The sequence below is a fragment of the Asterias rubens genome, chromosome 4, assembly GCF_902459465.1.
Source record: "Asterias rubens chromosome 4, eAstRub1.3, whole genome shotgun sequence".
NCBI classification, from domain to species: domain Eukaryota; kingdom Metazoa; phylum Echinodermata; class Asteroidea; order Forcipulatida; family Asteriidae; genus Asterias; species Asterias rubens.
This window is the reverse complement of record NC_047065.1, coordinates 7,931,263-7,953,797: the sequence shown is the minus strand read 5'-3', so window position 1 is coordinate 7,953,797 and position 22,535 is coordinate 7,931,263. Positions and strand designations below refer to the sequence as shown.

At 37.7% G+C, this 22,535-nt stretch overlaps 1 protein-coding gene across 7 annotated transcripts in view; it reads left to right on the top strand.

The window, feature by feature from the left end:
• The first annotated feature begins 4,730 nt into the window (after positions 1-4,730).
• Positions 4,731-22,535, top strand: part of LOC117289071 (protein CBFA2T1-like) — a 35,953-nt gene continuing 18,148 nt past the window's right edge. For 3 of the 7 annotated variants that reach the window (XM_033770011.1, XM_033770008.1, XM_033770007.1), the window contains exon 1: positions 18,003-18,204. In XM_033770011.1, coding sequence (XP_033625902.1) covers positions 18,051-18,204 — 154 coding nt within the window. In that variant the 5' untranslated portion in view covers positions 18,003-18,050. Of the gene's footprint in view, positions 4,746-12,261; positions 12,921-18,002; positions 18,205-22,535 lie in introns of those variants that run through there. The other 4 variants (XM_033770010.1, XM_033770009.1, XM_033770014.1 and 1 more) reach the window with 3 other exon arrangements.

The window sequence follows — 22,535 nt, the reverse complement described above, 5'->3', positions numbered from 1 at the left end:
TTACTGATACCATCTCAAGTTATATATTTGTACTGTTGGGCATGTGACTAAGCTTTGGTGCCAGTGAATCATAACTGTTATAAGCAGGTACCACCATCTTCCCAAGCAATTCATGTGAAAACAAAGTTTGGTTTGACAGGAGGCTCTTTACAATTGCAAAACAGTTGCAGGTGTTATAGGACATCAAATTGAAAACACTTGCTTTTTTTTAGGAATCAATCTCCATATATTGTGAAACCCAAAGGCTACACAAATTTCTTGAGTTAAAGGCAGTGGACACTATTGGTAATAACTCAAATTAATTATTAGCATAAAACCTTTCTTGGTGACTAGTAATGGGGAGAGGTTGATGGTATAAAACATTGTGAAAAACGGCTCCCTCTGAAGTGCCATAGTTTTCGAGAAAAAAAGTAATTTTCCACGAATTTTATTTCGAGACCTCAGATTTAGAACTTGAGGTCTCGAAATCAACCATCTAAATCAACGCACACAACTTTGTGTTTGTCAAGTGTGTTTTTTCTTTCATTATTACCTCGCAAGTTCGATGACCGTTTGAGCTCAAGATTTTCACAGGTTTGTTATTTTATGCTTATGTTGAGATTCACCAATTGTGAAGGCTAGTCTTTGACAATTACCAATAGTGTCTACTGCCTTTAAATGAAACGTACAAAATTGATTTCAACATTACACAGCAGATCGAGTGCTGGTATATTAACATTTGTGAAAGTAAAACGAACTTCCATGAATTGTTACTGAGAAAACCACAGACGCACCAACATCATACACGCTGCTATGAAAATATAGGGCTGTACTTTTTGAGATCAATTTCAAATTGATTAGCTGTTCAGGACATGGAACCAAATCCCTTATCAAATTTTTTTTCCCTGCACACCTATAGTGTTTGTCTGTTTTGTCACAGACACTAATTTTCTCACAGCAGAACTTTTTTTCAAAACTATTTGTAAGAGATGTTTTCCAGGCTGTTCACTTTCTCAGATGGTGTTTCGTACCATGCTGATTGGTTGGTGAAGATGAAGTTAAGTTGTACAAATTGTATGCTATACTGACTCTTCCTAGTAAAGCAGGTCTGGGCCCAATTTCATAGAGCTGCTAAGCACAAAAATGTGCTTAGCATGAAATTGTTGCCTTGATAAAGACAGGATTACCAATCAAATTTCCTCATGATTTTCAGGATAAGCAAACAATAGCTGAACACCAGTAATAAGCGATATGCAAGAAATGGAAATTTGGTTGGTAGACCTGTTTTTTTTTTTTCAAGGAAGAAATTTCGTGCTAAGCAAATTTTCATGCTTAGCAACTCTAGGAAATTGGCCCCTGGAGAATAACATAAAGTCCACTGAAGCCTTGGCTGGTCCTGGCCTACAAAGGAAAGTTACTGAATTGGTAAAAAAAAAAAAATTGTGAAGATCACAGATTTACATAAAAACTTACACGGTCTAATGATATGATAGTATAAAACATCCCTTGAAATATTTCTGTCTGAAAATTCATATTTGATGACAAATAAATAATCATATTACGTGTTTAGAGTTTATTGCTCAGTGAGCGTTTTATTAATTTTTCTTTTGGCATCGATGCAATGCAAAATTTGTTAACGGTTTTTTACTATTCTGTCATGACCCAGATGGCTGATCGATCTCAAACTTCTACAGGTTTGTCAGTTAACATATATGGAGGACTACATAAAGTGCTTACACTGCCAGCAACTTTTTTTGCTAGCAAAACCAATTCTGTTATGTTCCTTGAAACGCCTATGGGGATGCAACTTTATTTTAATTAGAAAGTAACAAACCTCAAGAGGAAACTGACTGGGTAAATTTTAATTCAATATTAGAAAACTTGACAAGTGCAGGATGTTCAAAATGTTCAGTGCCTTCCCTCTTTTTATGAATTTATAAAGCTATTATAAAATGTTGTGGTTTTGATAGACGTTGCCGTTAAATTTATGGATAAAGAGATGGTTACTGTGTTAATTAGAAAAGGCTTCTTTGCCCCATTTGAAAAACTAGACCACAATGTGAACACCAGGGTCCAATTTCGTATAGCTGCTAAGCAGACAAAATTGCTAAGCATAAAATTTCTTCCTTGAAAAAAAAACAGGATTACCAACCATTTTCCATTTGTTGCATATTGCTTGTTACTAGTATTAATTCAGCTGTTTGCTTATCCTGAAACTCGCGTTGAAATTTGGTTTCTATATTCCTGCTTTTATCAAGGAAGACATTTAATGCTAAGCAATTGTTTGTGCTTAGCAGCTCAATGAAATTGGGCCCTGGTCTTCATGTAAACAAACAATTTTCCAACGGCAGAGCTTCAAAATGGTGTACAGCATCATTAAAGATGAGCATTATGTGTTTTCTTCTGGTCATTCAAATTTGCTTAAAGTATGGATACATGCTTATTGTTGCACAGGGCCAGTAGTAACTTAACTAACCATCAGTCAATGAGAAAATTATTGGCTAGAAACCTTTTCTCTCTTGCCACCTACACTTGCTTGCACTTAATATGAACTGAATTCTGTGCTACAAAAGAATATATAATTGTTAAATTTGTAACGGAGAGTACTCAATAAAGTTGCTGGTACAATTTCCTTCAGTGTTTGTAAACACACATAACGTATACATGGTACATGATGTGTATTATATTTTAGTAGGGGTATAAATGTAATTATTGGGCCCCTGGTTGAAGGCAACGCCAAGCAGCTGGCAGAAATGGAGATTGTTTGACGCATCTGTTTGTTGTATTTAATAGATGTTTGGTGTTACTGATGAAGTGAGTGCTGTAGGAAACTTGGCATGGTTAAAGGAACACGTTGCCTTGGATCGGACGAGTTGGTCTATAACAAGCGTTTGTAACCCGTTTGTTATAAAATGCATATGGTTGGAAAGATGTTGTAAAATTAGAATACAATCATCCACACACATTTGCCTCTAAATTGCGTGGTTTTCCTTTTACTTTGCGAACTAACACGGTCGGCCAGTTATTTGACTCCCATAAATGGCCGACGGTGTTTGTCGACGAATAAAAGGAAAACCACGCAATTTCGAGTGATACTTGTGTGGATCATTATATTCTACTTTTGAAATATCTTTCTAATCATATGCACTTCATAATAAATGGTTACAAACGCCTTTGAAAGACCAACTCGACCGATCCTAGGCAACGTGTTCCTTTAAACAAATCCAGTAAGTTTTGTGGTTACACTAGTGCACATTAACAACAATTCTTGTTTGAATTTTTTTGGTAGTGACTGTGGGAGTTCTGAAATGAAATAATTTGTCTTTATGTTCTTTTTGAGTCGTTAAATTGTGTTTCCGTTTATTTCTCTTTTAAAGTGCCTTTTTAGCGATGGGAAGGCCTGTATTGTACTAGAAGGATTTTCTAAAATGCTGCTTATTTAAACCTTAAAATGTAGTTCTTGGAAGTAAGAGCAGCAAAGTTGTAGGAAATGGCTTTTGTCGTTAGGCGAGACACAATTTGGCTTTGAAGTTAAACTAATTTTTCAAACCTGTTACTCAGTCAATGGAGTTTTGTTAAACTTCTTAAACCAAAATTAGTACGAACTTGTTGAGAAGTCGGTAAATTTTTGTGCCATGGACGGCTCTCGCTCGACTACGCTGCTGTTGCGAGCTCCCGAGTACTTACTGACCTGCTTATTGATTTGCAGAACCGAAATCTGGCACCTTTATTTATATATTTACACGTGTAGTATGTAGATTACCAGTGCTTAAGATGACCAATGAGACTGCTTCAACGAGCCCATGTTGTCGGTTATTTTTGGGGGTTGTTGGATGAATGAGTACTGAAACAGTTAATTGGTTATGACTGTTAAAGGCAGTGGACACTATTGGTAATTACTCAAAATAATTATTAGCATAAAACCTTGCTTGGTTACGAGTAATGAGGAGAGGTTGATGGTATAAAACATTGTGAGAAACGGCTCCCTCTGAAGTGCCATAGTTTTCAAGAAAGAAGTAATTTTCCACGGATTTGATTTCGAGACCTCAGATTTAGAACTTGAGGTCTCGAAATCAACCATCTAAACGCACACAACTTTGTGTGACAAGGGTGTTTTCTGCTTTCATTATTATCTCCCAACTTTGATGACCGATTGAGCTCAAATTTTCACAGGTTGGTTATTTTATCCATATGAATTGAGATACACCAACAGTGAAGGCTTAACTTTGACAATTACCAATGATAGTGTCCACTGCCTTTAAAGCTGTAAAGACAACTCATGAGTCATTCCCTACTGCTGTGCCTATAGTTACTCATACATCTCCCTTAGTTGCTGGAAATTCTTGCTACGCAATAAGCTTGAACGTACCAGTATGATATCAACAAAGATTTAACTATATAGGCCTAAATAAAGCATGGGGCTATTTGTAAAAATTCTGTTAGTATCATAAGATCAAGGATGTGTACAAGTCAGTATGTAATGCAACGACAGTACACTTAATTGCTAAACCTTTTTCAGTCAGTCTTTTGATGAATAATTAGTAGTTAATTGATTGTATTTTGTAATTAATTCAGATGAATCCATAATGCTCAAGATCTTTATTTCCATCATTTTTTGGTACCAGCAATTTTTGAGGCCGTAAAATTGTGATCATTTAAAAAAGTTATCTTTTGTGCCGGGCTGTGTAATGACCCAGGAGATAGAATATAAGCAAAGCCGACCATAGAGGGTTTCATATAGGAGACACGCACAGACAGAATGGCAGGTGAGTGTTGAACGAAAGCTGTGAAAGTTTGAACATTTCATTGTGGGTTATCTTTTGATGACGTTCCATAATTATATTATTTGTTTGGACAATGTTGTTGAATACACCTGTAGCTTCCTGGATAATGCTGTTAAGTGGGAAACTATGGATAATAACAAACCAGCGTTAGAGTCTGGGTAAAGGCGCAGGTCCGACCATAGAGCAAGGACCAGTCACTGTATGCGAGGGATATATTGCTAATATAGACTTTATGTTGTTTTCAGGGTTTAGTGCTTATACGTAGTTTGTAGGGTTTATTGCATTCAATTTAGGTTGGAAGCAGTTTTTCTTCTCATGGGAAATTAAGTTCAGTAAATTAAGCATGGTTTTGTGTTCAGTTCATCATGCCAGTACGATCAGAAACTTGTTGTATCTATGTTACTTGATAGATATTGTGTCTTGTAAGAAACGGTGGTGTCTTTCTAAAACAAAATTCATATTATTCATAAATGTTTACAATATCACAAAGCCTGAATCCATTTTGACATGTTTTTGATATTTTATGACCAGTAACGTTGGACAAATCCTCCGTAGCCCTTTCCCCCTGTCCTTTCCCTACCTGTGCCCCTTTCCCCCTGTCCTTTCCCTACCTGTGCCCCTTCCCCCTATCCTTTCCCTACCTGTGCCCCTTCGCACTCCCCTCCCTAGCCCTTTCCCCCTGTCCTTTCCCTACCTGTGCCCCTTCGCACTCCCCTCCCTAGCCCTTCCTCCTATCCTTTCCCTACCTGTGCCCCTTCGCACTCCCCTCCCTAACCCTTTCCCCCTGTCCTTTCCCTACCTGTGCCCCTTAGCACTCCCCTCCTTAGCCCTTTCCCCCTGTCCTTTCCCTACCTGTGCCCCTTCGCACTCCCCTCCCTAACTCTTCCCCCTGTCCTTTCGCTACATGTGCCCCTTCGTACTCCCCTTCCTAGCCAAATTTCCCCCTGTCCTTTCGCTACATGTTGTCCCCTTCCCCTCCTGCCACTGTCCATCACAACATAATAACATAAGGTTACGCTGAGGTGGTGTTACAAAACCCTGTACACGTAGCATGTCTGTTTATATGGAATAAGACAAATTACTTTTTGTGCAGGTCCTTTGACAGAATGCAACTTGCTGGTACCTTATTGCCTCGAACCTACCTGTAGATTTTAGAGTTTGGCACATGTGACCTGTTGACAAATAGTAAATTTATAAAAATTGAGGCATTATTGTACTAAACTTGAAACTGTTGCCAAGGCCATTCATTATGTATATTTGCATATATGCATTGTTTGTCCTGCATATGTTTGAAAAATACTGGTACATCTGCACGCAGGAATAAATCTAAAAGAAGGGTCTCTCTCCTGGGAACTTTATTTCCCCTCTCTCCTGGAGAAGTTTGCATGCAACCTTAAAATAAATGAAAAAAATCCTTTAAAATCTTCAACTTCTGATGCATATGATGCACTCAATCATTATTTGTTTCCTTATGAGAAAGGCATACTTCTGTTTCGATAAAATAAGGAAGGTAGTGGCAGCACTTTAAGGCAATGGACACCATTGGTAATAACTCAAAATAGTAATTAGCACAAAAACTTTCATGGTAACATGTAATGGAGGTTATCGGTAGTAAACATTGTGAGAAACAGCTCCCTCTGAAGTGACCTAGTTTTTGAGAAAGAAGTAATTTTCATCAAATTTTATTTCAATACCTCGGATTAAGACTTGGAGGTCTCAATAACCATCAGAAAGCGCACAACTTCATGTGAAAAGGTTTTTGGGTTTTTTCATTATTATCTCGCAACTACGAGGACCGATTAAGCTCAAATTTCCACATGTTTGGTATTTTTTTAATATTGAAATACAGCAAGTGAGAAGACTGGTCTTTGACAATTACCAATAGTGTCCATTAAAGACTAACTGTTATGAAATAGTTGGTAATACGAATGTTAAGTTTTTGTATGGAATCAGTTATTATTTAAGTACTATCACTACCTATCTATCAGACTAACATGGCTATTTCTTGGTGTTCTCCGAGGATAGCGCAGGTTGCATAAAACATTTTTCTTTGCTTCATCATCCTTTGATATTTGCTGGTACCGGGGTTGTGATAGAGCACTTTAAGTTGTCACCAGCATTGTGGCGACAACGGCATCTTTGATGAACTTAAGCATTGAAGCTAAAGGCATAAACACTTTGGAAAAAGAAAAACGTAGTCAGAGTGTCTCATGCACAAGACTGTTAAGTTTTTAAGAGGTCTCCATGGTCAAATGCAGTTTAATGATCCACTCATTTTCCAATAGAATAGAGTCCATAGGAACATTATCAAACTGGAATTCGACTCTAAACCTCACGTTTGAAACGGTCCAACATGCTACTGTGCAATTTTATTCTAATCCTGAAAAACCTTTTGAGTGCAATTTTTGACAAAATCTGAAAACATTCTTTGACGACACATTTCGAATATAAGGTCTTTGCCTTTTTTTTACAGAGAATGTTAAAATTTCACTTGGCAATTTCTCTGCATTTTACAGAGACTTTTTCTCCACTTTCATGGGAACCTTATTTGTTGGAAAATTAGTGTTAACAGAACAAACAAACAAAACTTGAACTTCTCTGAGCCCCTCTTTAACTTATCAATTTGTAATCATTTTGTTGACACATGTTTGTTTCAAACAGCATTGCAACAATAAAGGTACAGCATTGGTGATACTTGGTGTGTTTGTTAATATTGTTCTCACTACTCTTTTAGATAATGATGTTTTCCTAATTTAAATGTGGGTACTTGCCGATTGTGTATACCCACCCTGTACTTATTCCATACTGGAAACTTTGCCAGACTTGCTGGTTGGTTAGAAATGATGAAGCTTTTGAATATTTGCATTGTTGATGGTATTACAGATCTCATAAATCATCCTGTCTAACAACAAAAAGGCTTAGAATACAAATGACAATTGACTTTTGTTGGACCAAACTTCTGCCCTTCACAAGTTATACATGGGAGGCAAGTTACACTATTGGTAATTGTCTAAGACCAGTCTTCTCACTTGCATAAAATAACAAACCTGTGAAAATTTGAACTCAATCGATCTTCGAAGTTATGAAAGAAAAAACGCCCTTGTAACACAAAGTTGTGTGCTTTCAAATGCTTGATTTTGAGACCTCAAATTCTAAATCTGAGGTCTTGAAATCCAATCCGTGGAAAAATACTTCTTTCTCTAAAACTATGTCACTTCAGCGGGAGCTGTTTCTCATAATGTTTTACACTACCAACCTCTCCCCATTACTCGTTACCAAGTAAGGTTTTATGCTAATATTTATTTTGAGTAATTACCAATAGTGTCCACTGCCTTTAAAGGCACTGTACATGTTTGGTAATTGTCAAAGACCAGTGTTCTCACTTGGTGTATCTCAACATATGCATAAAATAACAAGCCTGTGAACATCTGGGCTCAATTGGTCATCAAAGTTGCAAGAAAATGATGAAAGAAAAAAAACACCCTTGTGTGCTTTCAGATAGGAGTAAAAGACTTCTAGCTAGAAGGCTTTTATTATTTTAGTGAGAAATTACCTCTTTCTCAAAAACTGCGTTACTTCAGAGGGAGTCGTTTCCCACAATGTTAATATTTGTTTTTAAGTAATTACCAAACCTGTACCTTCCCTTTAAGGGACTTGATGTTACATGGTGTATATATATTTGGTTTGCGGTAACACTAACACCATGTGTGTATCTACTTGCCAGGTAGAGTTTGTTCTTAGAGAACTTTCTTGCTTTTAATTCAACTACCGTGGAGTAGATTGCTTGGGTGATCGGGAGACTAATTCTCTGGATAACCGAGTGTTATTTTTCTGGTCTGGTAGCAATACAGGAATACATGTCTACAGATTGAACAAAAGAGTTTAAAAGGAACGTCTGTTTTTGTTTTTTAATAAACCGTTCCTATGTAAATTCACAAAACCTTTGGATATATCTGGACCAAGTGAGATCCCTGCAAAAAAATAAAACCCAAATATTTTACAAGAGTCAACTTCTTTGAGAGTTTCATTCAGTACATGTATGTACATGTATGTACATGTACATGTACTAGTAATTGTTCTATAGTAATGAGCATTAGGCCGTGTCCGAAACGACGACTTCGGCTACAGCTACGGCTAGATCGCGCGCGTCTGCCTATTCTTCAACACTGGTAGACGCGCTGATCTAGACGTAGCTGTAGCCGAAGTCGTCGTTTCGGACACGGCCTTAGTTTGCACTTCAGTGGGTTGAACCTGATATTATGTGTAACCCAAATTAGGAAATCTTAGCTAGGTGTATTAAAACAACTTGTCATTTCCCCTTTATATTAGGTTTTTGTGATTACTGAATTCATCAATCAGTGCGTAATGCAGGCCCTTAAGTTTGACATGTTTAAAATCTCGGTACATTGTCCTTTCTGTATGGTAAAACCAACTCGCTAGACATGCAGAGTGCTGTGTAAAATGTGGCTCACTGCACTTGTTCCCAAACCGCATTTGATGTTTTTTGTTTGCGGTATACCCCATGCGGTCGGTTGTGTACTTGTGGTTATCCACTGCCAGGCAGTTGGTTTAATGGGCCTGGCTTAATGGATTGGTCTGTTCATACATTTCCATCTGTTGACCTTCATCTATGCACAATAAGCTGAATCCCAAATATGCAAGAACAATTACTTTGCTGGATTATGCCATCCTTGCTTCTTTCTTTCCTACTTTCATTGTGTTTAGAGCCTCAATATGCCACACAGCCCGTATTCATTGTTATGAGAAAATCGCTTTTAAAGGCAGTGGACACTATTGGTAATTGTCAAAGACCAGTCTTCTCACTTGGTGTATCTCAACATATGCATAAAATAACAAACCGAGATAAGCTGCGAGATACTAATGAAAGAAAAAACACCCTTGTCACACGGAGTTGTGTGCGTTCAGATGCTTGATTTCGAGACCTCAAATTCTAAACTTGAGGTCTCAAAATCAAATTCATGGAAAAATCACTTCTTTGCTCGAAAAATACGTTACTTTAGAGGGAGCCGTTTCTCATAATGTTGTATACTATCAGCCTCTCCCCACTACTCCTTACCAAATAAGGTTTTATGATAATAATTATTTTGAGTAATAACCAATAGTGTCCACTGCCTTAAAAGTTTAACTGTCGCGGAGGCAGCTTACTTACTACTCGGTTTTTTTAATGGTATATTGACAAATAGACTTATAAAGCTGACTTCCTCCCTAAAGCTGACTGTCAAGTTTGTTTTTAATTTTACAACTGTTTTGGTGAGTTCTTCCTTTTGGTAAATAGGCCTACTCCTTTAAGTTGAAGGAGTGCCCCGTAATGAATAGGCCTACTCCTTTCATAAGTGATTCTCCGAAAATAAGGAAAGCTCTTTTGCAGACTATAAAATGATATTGCCTTGATCGGAAATAGTTTCTCCATACTTCTTTTGATGGGAGTAGAGTCGGAGCATTCATATCCATTTGTTGATGAAGATGGTAAAATTTGACCCAGGAACAGACAGTCATAAACACAGTTTTTTTTTCTTTGAAAGAATGGTTACAGTGTTTTGGATTTTTTATCTGTAATCTTACTTTATATGAAAAGAAGTGATACTGCCTGATGGTGTCAAATGTCAGGACAGTTGAAAACCAATGTTATTGTTATGTTGACTTGTGTTGGACTCCAGTATGGTAGGCTACACTATGGATCCAAATGGTTATTGGCGAACATATACCCATAGCAGAAATGAATGCATGGTATTTTGTATAGTTATTCAACCAAAAAGATCCATTTCCTGATTTTAGTTGAATTTAAATTAGACGTATGATTTAGGTTGGGGTGGTATTTTGCTTGTTAAAAGATTTAAAGACCTTTAAATTTTAAAATTAAACATTTCTTATAGAATGTTTGTCTATTTGTTTACCAAAACACAATCATCATTGTTTTGTTTGTTTATAATTTTGGTTCCCTTGTGTTAAAGTTAATTTCTGTATTAAAGTAGAACCATGGCAAACCATGGAGGATACACAAACCTTATAAGTTACAATATTTCATCTGCAAACACCTTCAATAATGATGAATTCAACCTGAGCAAATACTTCATTTTACATCCTTGAAATACTCCTGATGATCATTCTGAATTTGGACGGCCATTCCTGCTGTTTACTTTTAACCCTTCTGTGTAACCTTCATCCAGCGTGTAACCTTCATGGTAGCATATTAGCTTTCTTATAAAGAAACCTGGCTACACATGTTCCTTGTCTATAAAGAGGCCTTGGTTTGCGTATGGTGTTCTAATCAGACATTTCTCCATGGTCATTACCACACTCTTCTAGTTTATATACTTTATGACAGTTAAAGCAAAACCAGATGTCAGTCCAACCATGTGGTATTTCCATCTGGATTTTTTGTCTCAAGTTACCTTTGGCAGACCAATGAAATGTCTTCAAATTACAGGAGCTCTACTTTAAAGTGAGAGGGCTGCATGATTGAATATTATTGATGTGGTAATATTTTGCTGGCCATAAATGTTAACTTAAAAACTTGCAACTGGTTTGAGATGGTTTCTTAAACATGATAAGCAGTTAATGATCAAGCTTTTCACGTTTTGTTTTACGATTTGAAAGAGCTACTTGAGATCCTATAAAGAGTTATTCTTGCCTTTGAAAGTTTATTTTGAATCGGTACATGAAGCATCAGGCAAAGTTAAAATAACATTGGTGTAGGATGCACAGTATCTGGATCCACTTTGTCATTGTAATGCCAACTTTGTTGATTTTCTGTAAGCTAAGCAGATATGGATCATTTGTCACTGGAACAACATGCACCTTCAGCAAACTATCTTTATAATAACAAATTCTGCATTTCACAATAAACCGTATCAATGCGCTTTACATTAGTCCCTAGTCATTGGGCCAATCTTGTATTTCAAAGAACACATCGTTAAATTAATCAAACAAGTTCAACTGAATTTTTACCAATGGTATACTATTTTTCAAGATATTGACAAGATAAATGAAACAAAAATGAAATCCTCTCCACATTAAGACAGGCATCTACCCATCCACTGGGTTAAACACATAATAGCGCTCAATGTTGTTATGCTTTGTTATCATACTAGGCTTTGTTATCCCAGTCTTGTAATTGACAGAATTCCTTCATTGAATATAACAGAGTTTCAAACAAATACTCAGACAACTAATCCCCACCTGGTTTTAACAGTATTTTCCTGTTTTAGTAAATAATGAATAATTGATGACTTGGTGATAATGATGCAGTACAATTGGTCTGTTGCTTTGTACTCTCCCCCCTCTTAACAGTGTTAACAAAGACACTAGTCATTAAACCAATGTCCTTTAGATGAACCACTTTGCCCTGGCAAATTCACTTGATATTGCCATGCCTAAATTGCCCATAGTAGACACAATAACTGTGGTAATTGGCAGATGCATTAATCACTGTACTGTATACATGAGTCCAATGGTGTCTTTGGAGTAAAAAATAGTATAAATCACCCACTGCTCGTAGTTCACACCTCTACCAATAGTGGAGTAATCCAGAGGGTGTCTGTGGCTAAATGGGGCAGTGCAATTGGTTGACCATGGCTTGACAAACAAGCGCTACCAATTACAAGGGAAACGCACTGCAGGCAACAATGAAGCGCATGGGCATTTAGGGCTATGGGGACAACAATGAGCGGTGTGGTTTTCTTTGTACCATATGTGCAGTCAGCGCTTGGCTTGTTGGTTAGCTGCACATGTGGCCATCACCTGGAAGACTAGCTAACTGGCATTGACCTGTCTCATGAAATTTTAGTCTTGTTTAGCCCGTGTTGATGTGTCTAGCTACAGTGCAATAAAACTTAAAGTTACACAGTGAAGTCTTATTTCTCCGTGTTGGACAAAAGCTTTATCAACCCAGTAGTAATTGAGTCACGTATTGCACTCACTCCTCGGCCAAAACAAATAGCATCTTGTTTTGTATTGGAAGATGATGTAGTGTGTTGATACTGAAGGAGCTCTATTCATTATAAACTACTACACCACTGTGACTACTGGATCTCTTGGATTATTTCTCTTGATTGGTTGATGTAACTGTGATTTCAGTCTTACTCATGTACGCCGTCCCGATGGTGGTGAAGCCTCTATTTAAGGAAATAATGAAAGGTAAGATCGATGATAGCTGATACTCTAATAAATATTCACTAGTAGTAGTAGTAGTAGCTTCCAGAAATACCACAGGCGGGAAGAGGTAATGAAACCAATGGATAATACAGGGATTAGGTGATGTAGGTGTTTACGGTTAATATTTCCTTGTACTCTGAGTTTGTTTGTATTTCCCTAACGATTTCACTCATCAAAATTGGAAGGGGGTACACTTATCTTAACAAGCTCATCGGTCTTTTATAGAACTTTTTTATTTTGTTGCCAGTGGACCCTTATTTACCCAACTTAGATATGCACTTCACATTTGGGAAAATCAATAACAAGCATACAGAAAAGTGAATAATCTTTGAAACTGTGATTGGTAGTTGTGGAGGATGCAATGCCGTTTTTATTTTTGTTTTGTTTACTTGTGTTCATTGAGATTATTCAGTGTAGAAAATTAGTACTTTTCAAAAGTTCACAAGACGCCCAAGTCAGCATGAATTAGTTTGAGTGAGAAGTAATTTGTTGATGGAGCAGATGATGTTTTAGATGGAGTGATATAAACAGACAATATTCAATATGACTTATTAGTTCAAGCTGGAATTAATCAACAGCAAGACTCCATAGTTGTTGCGGCTATATGAGCTGATTGTATGCCATGAGGTACAATTGCTTCCACTCCAGTTTTTCATTATTAACACAGACACCATGTGAACCAACCATCTGTTGCTAATATCAATGGAGTAGGCCAATATGTCTGCCATTCACTATCTATAATCAATGCCCGATGCTTCCTGTAGATGCTGTTCTTTTATTTCTTTTATCTGCCTCCTACTTAACAATAATGTTAGATGGGAGCGTGATATTGGACAATTTGAGTGGAGTATCGTGGCTTTGGATCTGTACTTTCGGCAATATCATTAGAGCACACTCAGAACGTTAAGTCTGTCCCATGGTAGGATTAATCATGGATTTAAAAAAAAATGTTCCATTTCTCTTTTAATGGCTCAAATTAATACAATAAAATGTAAGAATGCTTTTAGCGCGACTGTTAAGCATCTCTGAAGGGTTGTTGATTGTAAGACCTAAAATTGAAATTCTCTCTTCTGATGTAAACATAATGTTTCAAAATCTAAATAAAAATACTAAAAAGTTGGTGTCACATATTAAACATTTGTAGGCCTGATTTTAAATTAATATTTGAAGGTACAATGGCAACTGACATTACAATGGCAATACAAATAGGGACTTTACACAAATGTGTTGTTCAAAGTGGGAACAATGTCTTGACAAAGTATTCTGATGGGGTTGTCTGCATTTCTTTGAGTAAGTTTCTTGTGATCCGTTTCAACCAACTGTTCCCACATGGAATAACTATCCCAAAACTCTTTAAAAATGAGTTGGTGTGTACGTGTTAACAATTCTACCTGGATATTACTACTGTTCTTATAGCCACCCTGGTAATGTTTTTTTTCTAACGATGACGGATTCTAGAAAGTGGTGTTTGTTTTAAATTATGAAATTTTCTGCAAGCCTGTAAAATTTAAAATTGACATTTCTCTTCTTAAAGATATTACATCAGACCATAATTTTAAAGGAGCGCGATCGCGCTTGCGCTCCTCCGCGCTCCTTAATGTTTTCCAAGGAGAGCAAAAAAAAGCGCTCCTTACAAATTACACAAGAGCATGTTTTTTCAATACCCTAATTGTTGATTAAAATAAGCCGCTTGAATCTCGGAGTTTATAAGCCTGCTGCCATTGAATGTTGCGAGTTGGCAGTGGCAAACGAGTCCTATTATAGTCTGCTTTGACTGTGTTTGCGTGCGCGCGTGCTTGATGACTACCGCAGCCGGTCACACAGACGAATGTGAGCGATTCCACACTGGTTGTGTTTTTGCGCGCACGTGCTTGATGTTTACCGCAGCCGGTCACACAGACGTATCTGTGTGGGGCCTATAGAATTCCACACTGGTGGGCGGGCTCTTACACTAAAGAGTGGTACCGCAAATACACGCTCGTGATTGGTTAAGTATTTTGTCATGATAAAAGTATGCCGTAAAGGGGGGGGGGGAATCTCCGGCCACCTGGCTGGACAAACGCATTTTGGAGTAAAAACAATTGAAAGGAACTGGGATCATGCACAGTAAACTAAGAGCCCCATGCTGCTCGATGTGAAAATTTTGTTTGCTTATGCTGGATTATGACATCAAGATGTCAAGTGCTCAATTATCAACATTCTTGAGGTGGAATTTGGAAAGTTATGGTTACGAGACGGCACCAATAAATGACCGGGTCATGGTAACCAAAATTTGGTGTAAGGCTTGTCGGACATATATCGACAAAATCAAGCAGGATAAAAGAATTCGTGGACAAGCCCAAGACATGAGCTAGATAGAACGCCAAGGGACAGCCGACCGGAACTACTCCCATTTTGTGCATTTCGTCCGATACTTTTCGTGGATTCATGAAAACATCGTCAAATAATTATTCTCAAGATATACCTGCAACTTTAAACACTTTTACAACCCCACAGTGATAAAAAGGTACACTGCTTCGAATAATAAATACTTGTTGCTCACAAAAACGCTGTTTTAATGGCGAAAATGTGTGTCAAACTTCATAAAAAATGTCCCGCTGAATTACACACAAAATGGTGGCCATTGAGAAAGTTTTCGCCGTGACGTCGTGAGCTTGGGTCTCACTCACTCACACAGCTTTGACGTCAAAGCTAATCGAACGCACTGGGGATGGTCAGACCTGGGTTGACCCGGGAAAGCTAATCGAACGCACCCGCAAGTAATTGTATGCCCCCCCCCCCAACCCAAAGGATATTTTTGGCTCCAATTCAAGTCCCGCCTGCCCAGCTCTCGAGCCCAGCCCTCAAACCCCTCGTACATTTTAAATAGCGACATTGCAACAACTACTGCCAGCGCGCGTCCTTCATTCTTGGCGCTTGCAACGCCGGTCCAATCACAAGTCACATAATCGCGTACTGATGCATATGGAAGATCCCGCGTACTACCCATTGTATGCAGATATTATTCCAGACCAATCACAAGCACACATGGTGTTGTAGCTCATGCATATGGATAAGTTTGCACTGTGTGTAATAATTATGTACTGCATGTCCAGTACAAGTGTACAAAAGTATGGTCCGTGGTCGGCCCTGTGTGCAGTATGTGAAGCTGGCCGTGCCAAGGCAGGCTAATCAGTCGCGGTCATTTTGTGGCGCGATCGACGATCGGCAGCAGTCGGTGGTTCCCCACACCGATTACGCTGACGTACATGTACACACTACGGTGCCGATGCGCACATCCACAGACAAGAATGTTTCTTTGCTCTGGAGAGAGCTACAGACAACTACAGTATTAAACAAGCCCCAAGAAATAACAAAATAATTGAAAAATAGCGGACACAATTTTTTTTTTGACAGTTTTTCTGTTATCTTTAGGCAAATTCACAAAAGATAATTACTATAAAGTGAAGACAATTTCATTCTCTGCCATATTTTGTACTTAGGCCTATTCTTTTTTTTCTCAAAGGGTGGCAACATTAACAGCGGATAACCAAACTTTTTATTTTTAGGGGGGGGGGTGCCTGGGGGATATACATAATTGTGGGGTCTATTTAATTTATCGAAACATTCATTTTGATTGCAAATGTTGTTTCATGATTAAAGTAAACTCATTAAATTGAGTAAGAAAAAGTTAAACAACTGGTGAACTTTGTGTTCATTTTCTTGAGTACGTGTTCATTAAACTTGGGTTTTGTTAGCGAGAGCAAAACGCTCTCCTTAATTCATTTTCTTGAATTAAGGAGAGCAATTTACAGCTCTCCTCGGATTTATTAAAATGAAGGCCTGTTGCATTTGTTTCGATAAAAATATCACAGTTTATTTGTAGTAGTCAGAAGCAGGAGTTGGGTTGAATTTTGTAACTATTACCAAATTCACCCAACGACAAGTACTTCTGGCAAATATTTGTCAATATTTCATAAAAACAGAGTCAAATTAAACTTGTTTGACATTAACTTGTGTTCTTAAGCGGTATTTATGACTGAGAATGCTCGACATTGCATAATTCAGTATTTATTTGTATTGTTAAGTGGTAAGGTGTTGTATGACTGAGTGCACTGTAATTGATACTCTTGCATACTGTGGGTGTATAGTTTTGTGGTTTTCCTGGACTATGACAGTGTTCTAAGAAAATGATTTCTCATGTTATACAGTTCCTCTATTCACTTGGAATAATAATCTATTATTTCTGCGGTGGACATTTTTACTTTCCTTTTGTTTTTCTGGATTGCTTCTGGCTTGTTTTGTTCTGTGGTTTCTGAAGATCACACAATACTAGAATGTTAATAATATTTTTGAACTGCCAACACAAATCCCATGTATTGGAATTTAATGAACTCATGAGAGAAAATTGGATTTAAAACAGGATTGATAGTTCTCAGAGGGTCTTCTATGATTTTACAAGTGCTAACCCAGTCAGCATTTTGTACTATTCAGGTTGAATCAAGGAATGATTTAATGTGTTTTTGGATTAGGGCATCAGGCTTTTTGTAGCCTATAGGCTATACGATCGATATTAATAATAATATTAATAATGATAACCGTATTTATAACGCGCCTTTTGCCAAAGGATACAAAGCGCCAGGTATTACTGCTGCAAGGAGTGGAACGAAGTTTGATATATAAGACATAATCCTTAACTCCATAACACAAGTCCACTGCTACATAAAAACCTTCTAGAATATCTATATTCATAATCATAGTAAGCGAAAGTTGTTTTACTGAAACATGAAATATTCATACTGCAGTGCCTGCCACTGATTACAATAAAACTATAGGGTTTCTGTTCCTTCTTGGATTACATCATCCTATTTCAATATGCTATTTCCGGAAGCTGTGGAATTACCTATCCTTATCAGATCTAACCAGGTATTTCAAGTTGACCTCTATGTCAAGATCATTTACATATACAGAATGACAATGAATGTTAGAGTCATAATGCCGAAGGTTATCGTACTCTTGAGACAATTTGAAACCAAATGCGTCAGGAGGAAGTACGGTATGAAGCTCACAACACGCAATCACAACCTTAATTTAGAAACACTTTAATTGCAAATACATACGTTACTTTAAAAAATGTATATAAAAGACAAAAGCAATCCAGTGGGTAATCAGAGACCAATTGTTGTGAATGTGGTACATCTAAAAGGATCATTAGAATTTTCAACTGAAACGTATACATCCATGTTTTGTAACAAGCGGCTTAGAAGATTTGAAAAGAGTAGAAGAGGTAAGTTGAGTGCCATTTAGGAACAGTTATGATTTGTTAGTTTACAAACAATGTGTGAACAGTACAGTTTTTTAATCAAACTTGATAAGAAATGGTGATTTTTCTGTACTCTTGTAGATACAGTAAATAACGTACAAAGTAATGTTTTTTCTTATCTAAAAGTAATCAATCATGCCATAGAAACCATTTTGAGTGTAGGGAGGATTCGTACTCAGGATTTGTGGGTAGATCCCACCAAATCCTCTCTACCAGCTGCTGTGCTATCAATTAGTATTCAACCTAAAGGAAATCCTACAATGAAACAACTCAGGAAACCAAATCTGCAAGGCAAGGTTGAGAAGAGATTCCCCCCATAAATTGCTTTATCAGCTGTCCTGCTGAACTGCTAGATTAATAAAAAACAGCATAATGCATAAAGGTTTGGTATTATAGGCTTTCAGAGCTCGCTCGGTGCTCTTGGTTGTTCTGGCTAAGAGTTCTGTACAGGCTTGATACTTAAACATTATGATTAAAACAAAAAGTTAATTTCAGAAATATACCCTCTGTTGTTGAATAAGAACAATTGTGTTTATGTGGCACATTTGTACGGTTGATTAAAAAATTAGAAAAAGAGGTTATTAATGTGAACGTCAGTAAGAGTTTCAGATGTAGTGTTGTTAAACATGCTTGATCAAACATGCAGTGTAGCGCTTAGTGTAACTCACGTTGCATGGCGAGCTCATACTAAGCTTTAACCATACAGCTGGTCCAGACTCAACCATTTTACTGATGAAAGGAAAGCCTGATCTGCTATGCGTTTCCATGGTATTCACTCATCATTATTATCATACCAAATACGGAGCCAGATGGCTGAGATTAGAGTCCCAAAATTACCACTAATACGGCAGTGTGGGGTCCAAGCTGTTAGTGTATTGCAAGAATATTAAAAGTAACTGTGTAACTAAGTAAAATGAATGACAACTCAGACAGACCGACTGCCCAGCCAACAGATGTCATAATCAGATAATTATCCTTAGTCACAGGGAACAGGGTCAACTGAGCTTTCTTGGGATAAGTGGGAAAGTTGAAAGTCTATGTACGCGTACCCCCCTGTGGTTAAGTGCTACATAAAGGCAATGGGTTGGGCCTTGTGCTATTATCAGCTCCTTCATGAGAAGAAGGTAGACTAGGCTTGTCGGACCATGGTCGGACATAGTGAGTGTAGACCATCTGCCTGCTTCTAACCATTGGCTAGCATTCCCCAAGACATGACAGGTCTTTACCACTCTACTGCACTATATCACTCCGGGCTCTTTGTCACACCATTAATTAATTTGTATCCAGTCCTCTGTCCATTCCATCTTTTGGATCCAAACCCTTGCCAATAGCTAAACTAGAAATAGGAACTCTCCACTCTGTAAATTCACCCCCAGGTTTGTCAACATTTAGTAAATGGGTGATGGATAAATTGCATGGGTGTAGCCATTGATCTAAGTATTAGTAGATACTCATATTACATTAGTTTGTGTTACAACTGAACCAGCCTTGTTAATTTCCCATGTACGCTTTCAAAAATACAATCAATTTGTGATTAAAAAAAAGCATGAGTGAATGAACTTACTTTATCAAGATTTGTCAGAGACAATACTGTGCAGAAAATCCCTCCATAGCAATTACAGCGTATAAACTGATATTTGTTAAACATTTTAATTATACCCAATTAGCATTATTACCGCAGCTCTGTCCCATTGATACTCTTATAAAAAATTACAGTTGTCTGCTGAACAAGACAATTTAAACAGAGACGATAAATTAAGTCCAGTGCGCAAAGGAAAATTGATGAAAATTTAGGAGAGTGGGGAGGAAGGGGGGGGGGGGCTTTCCTTTGAGCTGGGGGAGTAAATTAACTAATGAGATACTAGAGGAAATGAAACATCGAATGCCCCTTGTGACATGGCCTGCCCAGCCCTGGTCTGTCCATTACAGTAAATTAATTGATGACAGGCTGACAACCCATCTGCTACACACACTCCTGCCTGCCTGGTTGTCATCTAAGCACTCATGCAGGAAGAGCAAGTCCACACAACTTAAAGGGCAACTCTCTCGCGTCTCTAGCATAGAAATAGAACCCGGAGAATGATGAGCTCGGCCACCCTCTGTGTCTTCTTTGGATGCGGCGTATCAATACCGCGCGATACGCGTATGGCAAAACTATCATTGCGTGAGACGCGTGTATGGCAAAATGGCAAGATGTCAGCGCACATAGACAGTTACTAGCGTTTTCATTGGTCAATGATGATGTCATTGTATGGCAAAATATTTTGCCACACACGCGTTTCAAAAAAGGCGTATGCGCGTCCGTAAAAATGGTCTCTCAACTAAACCGCACGCACAATGAGACACTCGGCGTTCTCCGGGTTATATTCCTATAGTCTCTAGTCAAAACACAAGGTATGGTTTATGTACTTCTTTTCCAGAAGTACAAACAGAGTAGCGTCACAGTCCCTTAGAAGATGGAAACACAAAGGACAATATCAAGGGTGGGAAGAAGTGGGAAAAAAGTAATTAATTAGTGAATGTGGCGCAGGCTAAAAGGAGGGATATCTGTGGGGAAAAGGTATATTTTGTGTGATGTTTACCTTTAACGGCTGCTAGAGAGGCAGAAGTACTAAGATGTCTAGCTGCTACTGATCATGTGTTATTGATAGGCCTGATGTCTTCAATTACACTTAGTTCCCCATCATTGAATCACTGGCTACTCACCCCATGATTAAAACCTTACCAATTTGATATGAAGGTAAACTCCTAGCACTAGGCTGGGCTTTCAATAAAATAAGACCAAATATCTTACATCTGTTTGGAAATGGAAAACCTTTGTATTATTTCCTTTTGTGCATTGTTTACATCTCAGTAGTTTCTTGAAGAGCCACTAAAGTATCTTTTTCCAGGATACTTCTCAACTAAATGCTACAATATACGATTTCTGAAGAAATAAAGCTAAATAATTTTGCATGAACCATGTTTCTCACATTTATCTTGATACAGATTGATACTGTATTTCTCTTTCTTTAATATTTATTTATTCAATTTTTAGTTCGGTATTTTGTCTCGTTGTACTTATTAAAATGATTTGTGGTATATATACATGTATAGTACAATTATTACATGTTATGATTTCACTAACACAACGGTAGTTTGACTTCACCTTTAAATAAAGAATTACAGCTGGCATAGGTCATATTTCCCCGTGGGAATTAACTGGTAACCAAACACTGTAATTGTACCCAACTTTTATTTCATTTGTTGTATTAGTCCATCCTTTGTAAGATACCTTGTTTGATTTCCAATGGTATATCGTTTGGAGTATAAAGCTGAAGCACTACTTACAAAGATGGATGTTTGTTCTGTGATATTGGAAATTTATTTAGGTTTATCAAGATTTCCGTTTTGTAACTGTGAATGCAAAGCCAGCAGTCCAGGGGTGGATTTCACAAAGGTAGTCCTAACTTAGGACTAGTCCTAGGCAATGCTAAGAGATAGGACTGGTCCTAAGTTAGGACCAGTGACTCATCCTAACTTAGGACTGGTCCTATCTCTTAGCATTGCCTAGGACTAGTCCTAAGTTAGGACTACCTTTGTGAAATTCACCCCTGATGCTGTCAGTCTACCCTCTTTAATTCTGTTGGCAGTTTGCCTACATGGTGAAGACTCTTGTTTTGTCTTGTTTTTTAAATAAAAAGGAAGCTTAACCATAGAGCTTATCAGAGTGTACTGGTTCTTTCCCCCTTGATGTTTAAATTTTAAATCATCAGTTTTGCACAGTGCTTACATGTACACAGTGCTTGCACTGTTTTCATATAGCCAATTCCTTGGTGTGTAAATACAAAAGGAGGAGAAGGTTGCAGTATGAGCACCTCCTGTCCTAGTTGTCACTTGTCAGTAGTGCCAGATATTATTGTGGCAGTCATGTCTCTGTCTCTAGCCCCAGACTGGAACATCTGTCCCCTGGATTGGATTGTTGTAGTCTCAGTGATACTCACTCTAGGTTATGTCAATTACCATGATGCGCAGTACATCCTCTACTCATCAGTTGATGTCACTTGTAAATTGATTTCTTGGTTCTTGATGAGGGAGCCAGCACAAAAACAAATTTTGTTTCTGATAACTTGATCTTAATCATTGAAGACCATTGAAAAAATAAGCATCAAAATAAAGTATTTAATACAAACATTTTCATAAACTTTTTATGTTGAAAAAAAAATGTGGCTTAAGTGAGACTCGTCGTAGTCTGAGTCCAAGTGTTTTACCGACAAAGTCACCAAAAACATGACTCAATCCAGACACGCTTGGAC